The 13,025-nt window shown below is 39.3% G+C and overlaps 1 protein-coding gene across 8 annotated transcripts in view; it reads right to left on the reverse strand.

The window, feature by feature from the left end:
- The window catches only part of FRMPD1 (FERM and PDZ domain containing 1), a 116,602-nt gene that overhangs the window by 25,253 nt on the left and 78,324 nt on the right, over nt 1-13,025 (reverse strand). For 5 of the 8 annotated variants that reach the window (XM_036239004.1, XM_016146232.2, XM_016146230.2 and 2 more), the window contains exons 3-5: nt 4,710-4,867; nt 3,732-3,834; nt 865-910 (exon numbers count right to left, since the gene is read on the reverse strand). In XM_036239004.1, the coding sequence (XP_036094897.1) occupies nt 865-910; nt 3,732-3,834; nt 4,710-4,867 (307 nt within the window). Of the gene's footprint in view, nt 1-660; nt 911-3,731; nt 3,835-4,709; nt 4,868-13,025 lie in introns of those variants that run through there. The other 3 variants (XM_016146234.2, XM_016146233.2, XM_036239005.1) reach the window with 3 other exon arrangements.

Genomic DNA, 13,025 nt, shown 5'->3' on the forward strand with positions numbered 1-13,025 from the left:
TTATTTGCCTCCATCTTTACTTAGGACATTGTATTTTTATTTCCAAACGGCTAGGTGGTTTCAATTAAGTTTTTTATAGTTATTAACTTCTATTTCATTATATTCTGGAAAAAAGACCTATACAGTTTCTTATTTGAGGAATTTGGTGAGATTTCTGGTAGTCTGATAATGTAGTCAGTTAGACTATTAAATGCATTATTAAAATTCTCTATGCCCCTATTTATTTTTTGTCTTTATATGGCCAAAGCTATAAGGTATGTATTAAAGTCTCTCAGAATGAGAATTTTATTTCGACTTTTCCTTCTTGATAGTTTTATAATTTGTAATTTGATATATACTTTCCTTTGCATTGCATGTAAAGGGCCCCTCGGCCCGTAGTGCAGGAAATTGCCATTTCCTCTCTGTGCATCATCTCTGCACACCTTGCCTTGTGAAGAACGTCACAGCTGATAAAACATTATTATATCCAATACCTCATCTCGTCCTCATAACGACCCATTAGAGAGACAAAGCAGTTATTGTCATCATCAGTTTTACAAAAGTGAAAACTGAAATTAAATGACTTGTCCAAAGTCAAACTACTTAAACCTGTCTTCAGACCTCTAGTTTGGTGTCCTTTTCATCATCCCACTCTGCATAATTACAGGTCTGTCTCCTTACCTGTACCATGAGTTCTTGAGGGCTGGACTCATATCTGTTTCTTCTAACACAATGAGGAATAGGTGGTCTTCAGGCAACACTGCCTGGTAGCTGCCCCCTCTGCCCTTTGCCCTCCCTGTTTATCACCTGAGGGATATCCCACAGGAAGGACAGAGTCTTGGGGTCAAGAAGGGTGAAACTAACACACGGGACATAGAAATTTACCGATGTGCAGCGAGCAACTGTGATTGAAAGAGAATCTTCAGCTTCTCTGAAAAAAAAAAAAAGAGAGAGAGAGAAACATTTGATCATTCTGAGCAATATGTGTGTGTCAAAAAGACTGGCAGAATTACAAAGCAGCCTCTCTTGCAGCGACTTCTTTGGCTCAGCAAAATTGCGAAGGACACTGAGGAAAAAAAAAAGGAATTTAAGTTGCTCCAAAGTGCCCCTGCTACCTTGAAGGAATTGTCAGATACTTGCCTATACCACCTAGTCCATACCTACAGTTACTAAATTAAGTCACTTAGTCTTAGTTTAGTCTATATAAAGGAGAATTCATCCAGTTGCTATAACCACTAGCTAGGTTTATGTCCAAAAACAAATTTTTAAGAGAAACATAATAACACAGATAACTTGGGTTACTATATCAGAACACTAAATAAAATGAATGTGAATAACATTTATCAGATAAAAGCCAACCAACTTATGGTGTTTGGGCATACAGAGTCAGTGTAATTAGCCCAATCAAGATACTAGACATTTTTGTCTTGTTATTATTTCTTAGATTCCCAAAGTCATCAGATCAACCAGATAACTATTAAACTTTCACTTTGTATTAGAGAATAGAACCAAAAAATAGATTCATATTTTCCTTTTTCTTTGCCATTGCTACACAGAGAGGCAGTTTGCAAAAATCATTTCATTTGACTTATTGCAATATGAACATCTAGGCCAACTGCTGCTGGTGTGTTACTTCCTCAAATGGATAATAAGCTCAACCTGAAGTTTCTAAATGTCTGGGGACTGCCTCTTCCATTTAAATGAGAACAGACCTTTTCCAAGATAATTCACAACAAACCAAAGCTCCAAGTTCTCACAAAAGGACACTTTGGCCTCACAAAGAGCTGGAGGAATTAGAGAGGTTTTGTTGGTTTTGTTGTTCTGCCATTTTGCTCTGCTTGCTTTTTTTTTCCCCCCCACAGAAGTGGCAATGACACTGGGAACTAAGCTAAAGAAGTCAGAAGTCCTAGGATTCCCACACATGATGTATGGCAGTGAGCACAGACGCACAGCGCACATCAAGTCACATTTTTGTTCAAAAGTCTTCAATGGCTCATCCTTCCAGGAGTAAAATAACACCTGGACTTGCTGTGTCAGCACTCATGACCCTCCATCACCTGGGCCCCATTTCACAGAACTTTTGTGTAGGCATCCGGTGCCTTAGGTCCCATGGGGAATGCTCAGCTCCGTTCTGCACTCTGTCGTTCCAGCTTATCTCTTTGCCTGGATTACCTTTCACCTCCATCTTTGTGGGCCAAATCCTACCCAGCATTAAAGGTACAGCTGGAAGATGTCTGGACTCTCTCTCTGTTGTGTCAAACCACAACTTTCCCACAAGCTGGAGGAACCTCCAGCATTTACAGTCTCTTTCCTCTGTTTCTCTGGATGTGATGTCTGCTCTCAATCCCAGCAGGGTGTGCATGCGTTGTTTCTGCACTACCAGCCTATAAGCGTCTGGACAGGGAACCTCTTTGCCCTACAGGGTTCATTGCCCAGAGAAGGTGCTCAGTGAAGAGACTGGGGTTCAAAGTTACCTAACACCCAAATTCTGGTATACTGCTTTAAACTGTGAATCCTTCTGTTCATTAGTCACAGTTTGATCTAGCCTGGCAGAAATATTAGTAGTACTGAAAATCTAAAATTTATTTGCTAGAGTTGATTGTCTTTGGGAAAATTATCCAATAATTGGGAAAGCAAATTTCACGATTTCCATAACCATACTTCATTTTTTAAAAAGATATCACCAAATCCTTTCCAAGTTGTCCCACTCACCCAGCCGATTCTCTGCCAATCTCGAAGCAATACTGGGCTTGGCTAAAAGAATTTTATTTTCTACACTTTGAAAGATTTTCTGTAAATCTTAAGCTGTATCTCTCTCCACAGCAAAACCGTGTGCTTCCTAGGATTGGAGACAGCATCTTTAGGATCATTTTTCTCTTTCTCTGATTTTGTTATTGTTTCCTATTATTCATTGTGAATAATGAAATGGACCACCTCCCTGCCAACCAGACCAGATTAGCCATTCACACACACACACACAAAAAACCTAAAATACAAACTTGAAGCATCTTCAAGTTGAGTTTCATCCAATTCAATTTCTTATTTCTCCTTAAAGTCATTAAAACAGGGTTGAGTAAAAATATTTAAAAGACAAAGCCTGCATATGCCTACGAAATGTTCGTTAGTCCTCTTCACGCCTATCACTGACATTCCTCCATCTTAAAATCAGAGTCACCAATTGTCAGTGCCAACCATATCCACTGTTCAACAGAGTACCACTATGTGTCTGGTCTCAAGGAGATCATGGTCTAGGCAGAAAGGGAGGCATTTAAACAAATCACATTGACACCAGGTAGAAGATGGTAGGTGCCATATCAGTGAAACTACATAAACGCCAAACAGGCTGTTTGCAAGAACATTTATGAAGAGATATAGAAAGAGTTAAAGAAGAACAAACAGACTGAGGATCAATTTAGTCCAATCTTTGACATATATCACAACCCTATAAATCCTTAAAGGGTAGGGTCTATATATTATTCATAATTACATTTCCCATAGTGCCTAGCACAGTGTCTTAGGCATAGTGGGGTTTCGATACATATAGAACCTTGTGCCTCCCAGTTGTTTCTGTAGGCAGATGAAAGAGAACAGAATGTAACTGAGATGGAATCCTAAAATTAGGCTCTTGTTGCTGCTCTAAAGGAGACGGGACCCTACTAAAACCACAGGGAGATCCATTACGCCATTCCAGTTGCCCATCTCTGCTCTATGATAATCCATGTGACTCTGTATGATGGAAGACAATCTAGTACCTCAGAATATCAACTGCTCGTTCATAGGAGAGGTCTTCGGCAGGCTCATTGTTCACCTGGAGAATCTGATCACCGGGGAAAAGCTTGCCATGAGCACAGCCTCCTGTTGGACAGAAAAAAAGTAATTGGTGCTCGCCCCAGGAGGGCCCAGACCCCATGTGCCAAAGCAGCACACCTGAATGGCAGCCTATCCCTGACCCCTCCTAATCCTAACCCTCAGTCAGCCTTGGGCTCACACGGATCTCACTTTTCCTGTTTACAAATTGTGGATAATATACCTATCATCCATCACCTTCAAGGGATGTTAGCAGGCTGTCTGGGAAAGATGACTAGCAGAACCCCCTGAATCAACAGAGCAGGCCAGCGAATCTGATACATTCATTTCTAAAGAACTGTGGGGTGTGTGTATGTATGTGTGTTTATGTGTGTGCACACACCTGTGCACGTGTGTAAATTGAAATTAATGGCTTTTAACTAGTCCCAGATCTAACATCAATACATAGTGGAAGTATAAAAACATTAGACATTTCCAGCCTGTTCCTCTTCACCCTGATACAGCTTATATTTTACAAAGACTCAAGGGAAAACAAATCGATAATTTCTATTACGGTCTGGCTAGAAACTTCCGAGCTTATAGCACGCAGGGTTCAAAGAGGAGCACTGGCTGATCCAAACACTGTCTCTGCCCCCTGAGATTGTCCAGGGAGCCAAGGGTGGGCAAAGCCCTGTCTGAGGCCAATGGGACCCTGAGGTTCGGATCAGCAAGTGCACCTGCAGCTCTCTCCCTCCTGGCACCAAAGGAAGGTGCGAAGCCCAAGAGGGAATTAGGTCACAATTAGACCAGAATTAGATGTTCCTTTTCTAAGGTCCAGGGTCAGCATTTTTTAAATATGTTTAGGACAGAGAGATGGGAAGAAAACCAGGGCTGTTTCCACCCAGGAAGCCAAGCTCCTTTCTCATTTCCCAGTCAGCCCCTACCTGCTGTGACGGCCACCACTGTGAGGGGAAGGCTCTCAGAAATGTGAAATCCATAGTCCTGCAGGAGGATGTCTTTGTCTATTTTTACTGTGTGTTTCACAGGGGTGAAGGTCTGGGTTGGAATCCCGGGGGCCCCATCAGCTGCAGCAACTTTAGCCCTGGAAGAGAAGAAGAGTGTAAAGAAGAGAGAGAGGGGATTCTAGTTGGTGGCCACAACTTGGTCAGCCTTAGGCATCCTGGAGGAGGAAGATGCAGAGCTGAGCAGACACTATCTCTCCTTTGACAGAGATAAGACACAAACGCCAGTAGATTAAACGCCAAGTAGAATAAAGCACCGTGCCCTAAAAGGGAAGTCATGCACTGCTATGGGCACTCAGAGAAAAGGGGAGCATTTTTAACGTTGTGAGGTAGAAGATAAAAAATTAGGGAAGCATCTGCTATCTGGAAGCGGTGGCATTTAAGAGATGTTGAGAGCACACCCTCACAGCCCAGATCCTGGCACACAGAAGATATTCAGTAACTGCTGCTAGGTGGATGAATGCATGGATGTATGGACGGATGGATGAATGCACGGATGCACAGACAGGCATTCCAGGCAGGAGGCACTGCTTGAGAAGAGGTACAGAAGAAGAAAAACACAGAGTGCAAACAGAATAAGGAATTGCTCAGTTTGGATGACTAACTTAACAGGTGGATTGTATCTTTGATGATTTTTTTTTTTTTTTTGCTTTATGATTCACTTTGCTTCCGCTTCAACTTGGTAACTATGAGAATTTCATATGAAACCTGAGACAGGGAGGACTCTCTCTATATTAATCTTTAAAAACATACATGTTCTCTATAAGTTTTAAATGAGATAAATGGAAAGTTGCATTTTTTATCTTACAAAACCACAAAGAGAGTCACTAACTATTTCTCACTTGTCTGTGGCAAATGATTTTTCTTCAAGAGTCAGTGGTTTTTTTCTGAGGAAGGTCAAATTGTGATGGGATGAGCTGTTTATTGTCACTATAAACTACAGAAATGTGGAGGAGTAACAGCTCCCTCGGGGCTCAGTAGTTAAGGTCTATCATTTATTCTCATCCATTTACTAAATACTAGGAACTCTGACTAATGCAATAGGACCTCACTTATCTGAAAATCACCTCTCTGTCATTTATAATGATCTCCAATTTCAACGAGCACAAGAAAATATGAAAAACTGCCCAAACTTGTCACATGGAGCCCAAACTCATGTGACAAGTCCAACTACAAAGCCTCCTGAACATTATCTATCAAGGAGCTCCTCAGACCCTGGCTTAACACAGATTTCAGCTGTCTGAATAGAGGATGACCTGACCCACACAACTTAGAAGCAAAGCAATTTCTTATGGGCAAGCACATGAGTAATACTGAGAAATGTTAGCAGATAGGCCCAATGAGAGGGAAGAAACAGAAAGCTGTGAAAATTTATACTGAATAAAATCCATAGCTATTCCTGATTTAAAAAAAAACAAAACCTTAAAACTATGAAAAGGTCTTTTTGAATAGTATAAAAATAATACACTATACTGAAAGCCAAAAATCAACATCTATGTTCCTTGAAAAAAGCAACAGGATGGATATCTTAGACACTACACCTATTTAATGCAGTAGGAGAAATGTAGTAATAGTTTTCACAGACGGAAAAACAATAAGCAGCATAATAAGCAGAGGAAATGGAAAAGTACCACCTTTTTTTTTCAAACAGATGATGATCTATAACTAGAAAATGATCAATAAAGAGAATTGCTAGTGCTAAAAAAAAAAATCAGTTTGGTGAAGTTGAAAGATAAAAACACAAAACACAGCCACAAAAGCATTCAATGATTCATCAAAAACAGATTAGCTGAATGTGTATTAGGTGGTAGGTATTCTTAATGAGCTGATGCAATAAGGGAAGACACAAATAATTGGTCAAAATTATACTGGATTCCAAACTAGACCCCTTGGAGTTCCTCAGATACACTGGCCTTTGTGCAAACTCTTCCCTCTGCCTAGAATCTACCCCTCCATCCCTAACACACATTCTCTAGAGATTTCCCCAACCATATACTTTATCTGCCCAACTCCTGGTTTTGTGGAAATATCCCACGCCTTCTGCTGAGCGCACCCACAGAAACTGCACATCCCTTTTTGAAACACATCATATCTGTAATGACCACTGTGAGGTCTCTGGTCCTGTCTATAGTTTGTATGGCAAAACTCATGTCCTTCTTGTCCCATGTGCTGAACTCGATGCTGAGCATAGAGCAAGTCTTGATAAATGTTTGCAGAACAGAAGAAAAAACAAGCCTCATCACATACTTAAAACAGAATCCACTGAATGCTTTTCAAATGGGTAGGCTTCAGTTATCTGACTTCTCCATTTGGAAGGGTGCGCTCCTCAACAAAGGTAGACAAACAAGCGCCACTGTGTTGACTAATCCCTGGACAGCATCAGTCGCTTTAGCCCAAAGTCTGGATTTGACCTTTTTCCCAAAGGCCACATTTCAGCTTTTGTTTGGGAAAAGATTGCTTAAGAACATGACCCAACTGGGCTTTCCTTACAAAGAATGTTCAATAATTGAATGGGAGTGAAAGGAAATGATCTCCGTAGCAAAATGTCCTCCTCTGAAGTGTCTTATAAATATCAAACTGAGCACTGATAATTCAAAAACCTACGTCTGCTACCTTCGTAATGGTTTCAAATCATAAATCCGAGGTCATTACTGTGATTTTACATTGGCGCAGCATAAGACCTGTGGCTACTAAACTAATGGAATTCCTGTCTGATAACCGGATCTACTCTAAGGTAGAACTAGAAAAAACATGTTAAATTTATCATAAAGCTAGTCTCAGGTAGAATAAATCTATATTTTATGGGTTATAAGTTCATATTGAGCTGATCAATAACACTAAAAAGGAAAAATACCAGATTATGCCTCAAATATTCTCAGGCTTTTTATCTGATCTGTGATAGGGGTAAAACATTTTACTCTATCTTGTAACAAAGAATTCACCTTTGAGTTCCAGCAGGATGTGGAGAAACTATTTTGAATCTATATTTAAACACTGGATTATGTTTATTCAGCTTGAGTGATTTTAAAAACTAAAGTCTGGTATAAACTAGATTTTTAATTTAAAGTTTATTCAAAGAAAGAAGAAATGGAAGTAGCAGTTTATACCACTAAGAAATTTAGCACATAGCTGTAATCATAGGACTACGGTTGTGGCTGTGACAGTTTCTAGGAGACCGCTGAACATATATATTGTGAGCATAGTGCTATAGGGCAAAGGCCTATGGATGAGAGTAAGAGAAATTATTCCATTATTTCTTTAAAAAGAAGATTCAGGAGATAATAGTAACTTTGCATATGCAGCACAGGAGCCTTCCAGCCTGTTTTTCTCCAATCTTTCTACTTTTGCCCATGCGTAAAATAAAAAATTGGTATCTGAAATGGTCTTTCCACGTCATTAGGAATATTAGGCCAAATGAGGCCATCTCTATAATCAGTAAATAGACATTGTTGGTTTGTAATGAACAAGTAAATTTGGAAAGCATGTAAAACCAAAAGCCTGTGTGTCTGTGCACATGTGTGCAGACATGTGCATGTGTGTTCATTAGCATTAAGATTCAAGATTAAAGGAATCATCTTTTTAAGCGTGAGGATAAAACCAAGCACTAAGAAGTAGGCATCAAGTTGCATTAAGCTCTTTGTTTCTTTATATCTTGCTTTATAAAACGTTTTCAGATTAAACACAAGAAAATTCAGTAAAACTTATGCTAAATTGTTTTCCTAATACAATAAAATTATTCTAACGTTTACATGAAAGAATAGGCAGGTGAGAGTGAAAAAACTGAAAACAAAGGGTAAAAAAAGTCTAGTTTAATAAATAATAAAATGCAAATAGTTTTAATACAGGTGTGTGAAAAGAGGCGGTTAGATCACTAGAAGAGTTAGCCTTAGAAAAAAATCCAACTTCCCACTCACAACACAAGTTTTTACATATGATAAAAGAAGGATCATTAATCAGTGAAGAAAGGAAAGATCATTCACAATTAACGGTGATGCAAACTAATCCAGTTAGAGCTTCATTGCAAGCCTATACTAAAATAAACTCCACATTAAAGGATTAAATATAAAGCATTTTAAGCTATTAAACTGAAAATCAATTTAATTATTGGGTGAGAATTTTCTAAACTTAGAAGCAATCAAATAAATTGTGAAGAGAATACTATTTAACCACATAAAAAACAAAATTTCTGTAGGAGAGAAAAAATCAGTATAAGTGGAAAAGTATGTCTTCCTCATTTTATCACTTCCACAGTTGTACAAAGCTCTTAAGATGGCAATTAAGTTAAAAACAAATGGTTAAAATTAGTTTATGATATGTCAGTATGTTGCAGCTTTTATTAAGTAGTTTGTACTGCATTATTTATACAGAAATTCAAAACATGTCACAGAGATCATTAGGAGAGTTAGCTTTTTCTAAAAGAGCACTGATACTGTAAATGTTATTTTTATACTGGAATGTGAAATTAAGTAGTGAGAGAGTCCTCATCTTCATATCTGAATAATTTTGTATCACTAGACTTGTACCTACCCAAGCACACATACTCATTCAAACTGAGTGCCACTATGTGAATTTATAACAATAACCACCTACTGAAAATTAATTCAAAATTTAAGAATTCAAAGCAACTTTGAAAGCTGACACTCCTCTCCAGAAAAACACACATTTTAAGATGCATTATAAAGTTCTAACACTACCCCAGCTTCATAAAAGTTATCAATTTGTCTAGTGATGCTTAAAAAATGAAAAGTTATTTCTAACTAATTTGTTTCTAGATGATTCAATTAGAGTCAGAGATAAGGTTTAAATTTTCATGAAAGATATGAAAAATATAGTAATTACAAGTAAAGAAAGTACAACTGGCTGAAATGATTGGCGGCTTTTAAAAATATGAAAAATAAGATTACTAAAAGATACATGTAAAATTATAGGATTGCAGATGAATTTGTTTCCCTTTTTTGGACTATAAACACTTTGATGTACTTCTTTCATTTCTTGTCTTGGCTATCAGGAAACACAGAGCCAATCTTTGTATTCAAATGCAAAATCCTATGTCTAATTGGTTTATAATCCATTTTTAGCCTTTCTGGTTTTGATTTAAATTTTTCTACATGTTTTTAAATTGTAAGCCATCAAAAATCCCCTTTGGAAGAAGGATGGATGAAAAATGTAAATATACTATGAACTCTTCCCAGGTTGAAGATACTTTGTAAAACAAGACAGCCACGGTTATTGGTCTCATATGTGGTAGGGGGTTTGGGAGAGAATGGCCATATAATAAACAGATGGGGGAGGTAGACAATAAATAAGAAAACGAATGGATTTATTAGAAAGTGTGAGGAGGGGAGAAGCACTCTGAAGGAAACAACAGTGCCAAGGACCTACTGTGCCAAGGAAGCAGGAGGAACAAGACGAGGCTGAGCAGTTGGGCCATGGCCAGATCATAAAAGGACTTCCAGGCCATGACACAATGGCAGTGAGCTACCGAATGGTTTGGGGTGGGGTGGATGGAGCTGGAGGTGAAAGTGTGGGACTGGAGTGGTTTGTATTTTGAAAATTCCACTATGGCTTTTAGGTGGAGAACAGACTGGAGCAGAGAAAAAGAGAGTGACTATGGCGGTGTCCCCAGAGACAGTGAGGTAGATAGATCTGAGGTGAGCTGACAGGAGCTGCTGATGGCACAGAGGCAGAGTGTGAGGAAGACAGAGCAATTCAGGATGTCTCCTAGGTTTCTTGACTAAGCAACTGGGTGAAAGGTGGTAACGTTTACTCTTCTCCAAGGAAACTGAAATTATGTATCCCAAACTTAGCTTTTCGTTTTTTTTTTGTTTGTTTGTTTGTTTGTTTGTTTGTTTGTTTTTTTAAGCCTTACAGCACCCAGTCTTCCTAGGTGGTTTCTCATCCAAGTACTAACCAGGCCCGAACTTGCTTAGCTTTTCCGTTCTTGATCATCACATAATCTGAAAGCACCAAGGACCCAGCCTCTATTGATGTTGCAGAATTAGAGATGAGAAGCAATTTAAATAAAGCTACGTGTGATTTATCCTAGAAACACATAAATTATGTTTTCCACAGACACTGCCAAGAACTTTTCTATTTTTTCTTAAGCACTTGGAAAATAAAACTCCCTAGACACATAGAAAGATGTTCAACATCATCCACCAAGAGGAAAATGGAGATCAAAACCACAATGAGATACTACTTCATACCCAGCAGGATGGCTATCATCAAAAAGACAGATAATAATAAGTGTTGAAAAAGATATGGGGACATTGGAACCATCAGACCTTGCTGGTGGAAATGTAAAGTGCCACAGACACTTTGGAAAAAGTCTGGCAATTCCTCAAAAGGTTAAAGATCAAGTTGCTATATGACCCAGTTTTTACATTCCTAAATATATACTGAAGAGAAATGAAAATATATGTTCAAACAAAAACTTTTACACAAATGTTCATAGCAGCATTATTCGTAATAGCCCCAAAGTGGGAACAACCCAAGTATACATTAACTAATGAATGACCAAAGTAAATATTCCATAATGGAATATTTAGCAATAAAAAGGAATGAAATGCTGATACATGCTATAACATGGATGAACCTTGAATACATTATGCTAAGTAAAAGAAGCCAGTCATAAAAGACCACGTGTCATATTATTCCATTTATGTGTAATATCCAGAAGAGGAGAATCTATAGAGACAGAAAGTAGACAAGTAGTTGCCCAGGGCTGGGGGAGGGGCAAAGGGGGAATGACTAGTAGTGGGTAGGGAGTTTCTTTGGGGGGTATTGAAATTAGAACTCTAAAATAAAAACCCTAAAATTTAGGCAACATCACGTTAAAGTTATACACACCTCTTTTCTGCAGGAGTCCTCACTGCCTTTAATGTGCTAAAAAGCATGATGAATCACCAAGTGGTGGCGGGGGCTGCAGAGGGGTGGGATGCAAGCTGCATCACTTCCCACACCGATCTGACCATGGAACCTTTTTTAGTGGAGCAGTGTGACACCGGGTTTTACAGAAACCACTTTAAGAAACAATGTACCTAGCAGTTTCCCCATTAGTTCACCAATCACTATTTAAGCATTTACAGTCTCTTGGAACTCAGTCACCTCTGGGCTATGAGATGAGGCCCATACCTTCCCTGCCCTCATAGAGTTTACAGTCTAGAAGAAAAGGGACGTGCTCAGGCAGGTTGGGCACACCAGGAGGAGCACAACGCCAATGCTACAAATCAAATACTATGGGGTCCCATGGGAGAAATTAATTCTGACAGTGGGCCAGGGGACCACTTCACGGAAGATGCAGCATTTCAGCCAGAACTTGAACTGTGTGTGGGGGGGCAGGGTTCTGGACACATGGAGGCTGGAGGAAGGGATCTGGTACAGGAGCCCTGGTCTAAGGGATGGAAGGCAAGGCAGAGGTCCTTATAGTAAGGGAACAATGGGTAGGTTATTTTAACTGGAGTAAGATGTGAACAAAACAGAGTAGTAAGACAAACAGCTGTAGAGGATAGTGGTTGATCATAGAGTGCCTTGAATATCAAACCCAAAATGTTTAAACTCATCCTATAAGAAATGAGGTCCCACCAAAGGTTTCTGAACAAGGGATGACGATGGTCCTAAATGAGTTACTCTCTGAGGCTCAGGTGCTTCATGTGTAAAATGGGACTAATTCTAATAGCCTGATGTCATTGCAGTGTGTGAGGATCAGAGCACTTGGCCGCAGGGCGGTGCAGCCCCGAGCAAGGTTTATTGCTCAGCAGCAGAACAGCTGTTTCCAGTTCCTTTAGAAGAATGTGTGTCTCAGAAACACCTGACATGTGATATTTCATCTCTGTGGCAGGGCCAGATGGGAAATTGGAGACGGAAAATGAATTCTTCGAAACAACATGTTTTAGGTTCTCTTGTAGCAGTCAAATCAGATCTGTATTTGATTTCATTTTATTTTGTTTAGAATGAAATAGGGACTGCAAAGAAGGAACAGCTGCTAGAAACCAAGACAGGGAAAGAGTATAAACAGCAGATTGCCTGACCCTCATATTAAATATGAAGATGAAGGGTATGTGTGAGACAGAGAAAGAAACAGAGAGAGTGAGCAAGTATGTATGAGTGTGTGTTCAAGAGTGTGTATGAGTGTGTTCCAGAGTGTGTAGGCATATGTGCGTGTGTGTCAGCAGGAGTGTTTGTGTGTGTTTTTCTCTGTAAATGCGTGTCTGAGTTTGGTGTGAGTGTGTCTGTGTT

Source organism: Rousettus aegyptiacus, unplaced genomic scaffold (assembly GCF_014176215.1).
Source record: "Rousettus aegyptiacus isolate mRouAeg1 unplaced genomic scaffold, mRouAeg1.p scaffold_m13_p_3, whole genome shotgun sequence".
In the NCBI taxonomy this organism is placed as follows: Eukaryota; Metazoa; Chordata; class Mammalia; order Chiroptera; family Pteropodidae; genus Rousettus; species Rousettus aegyptiacus.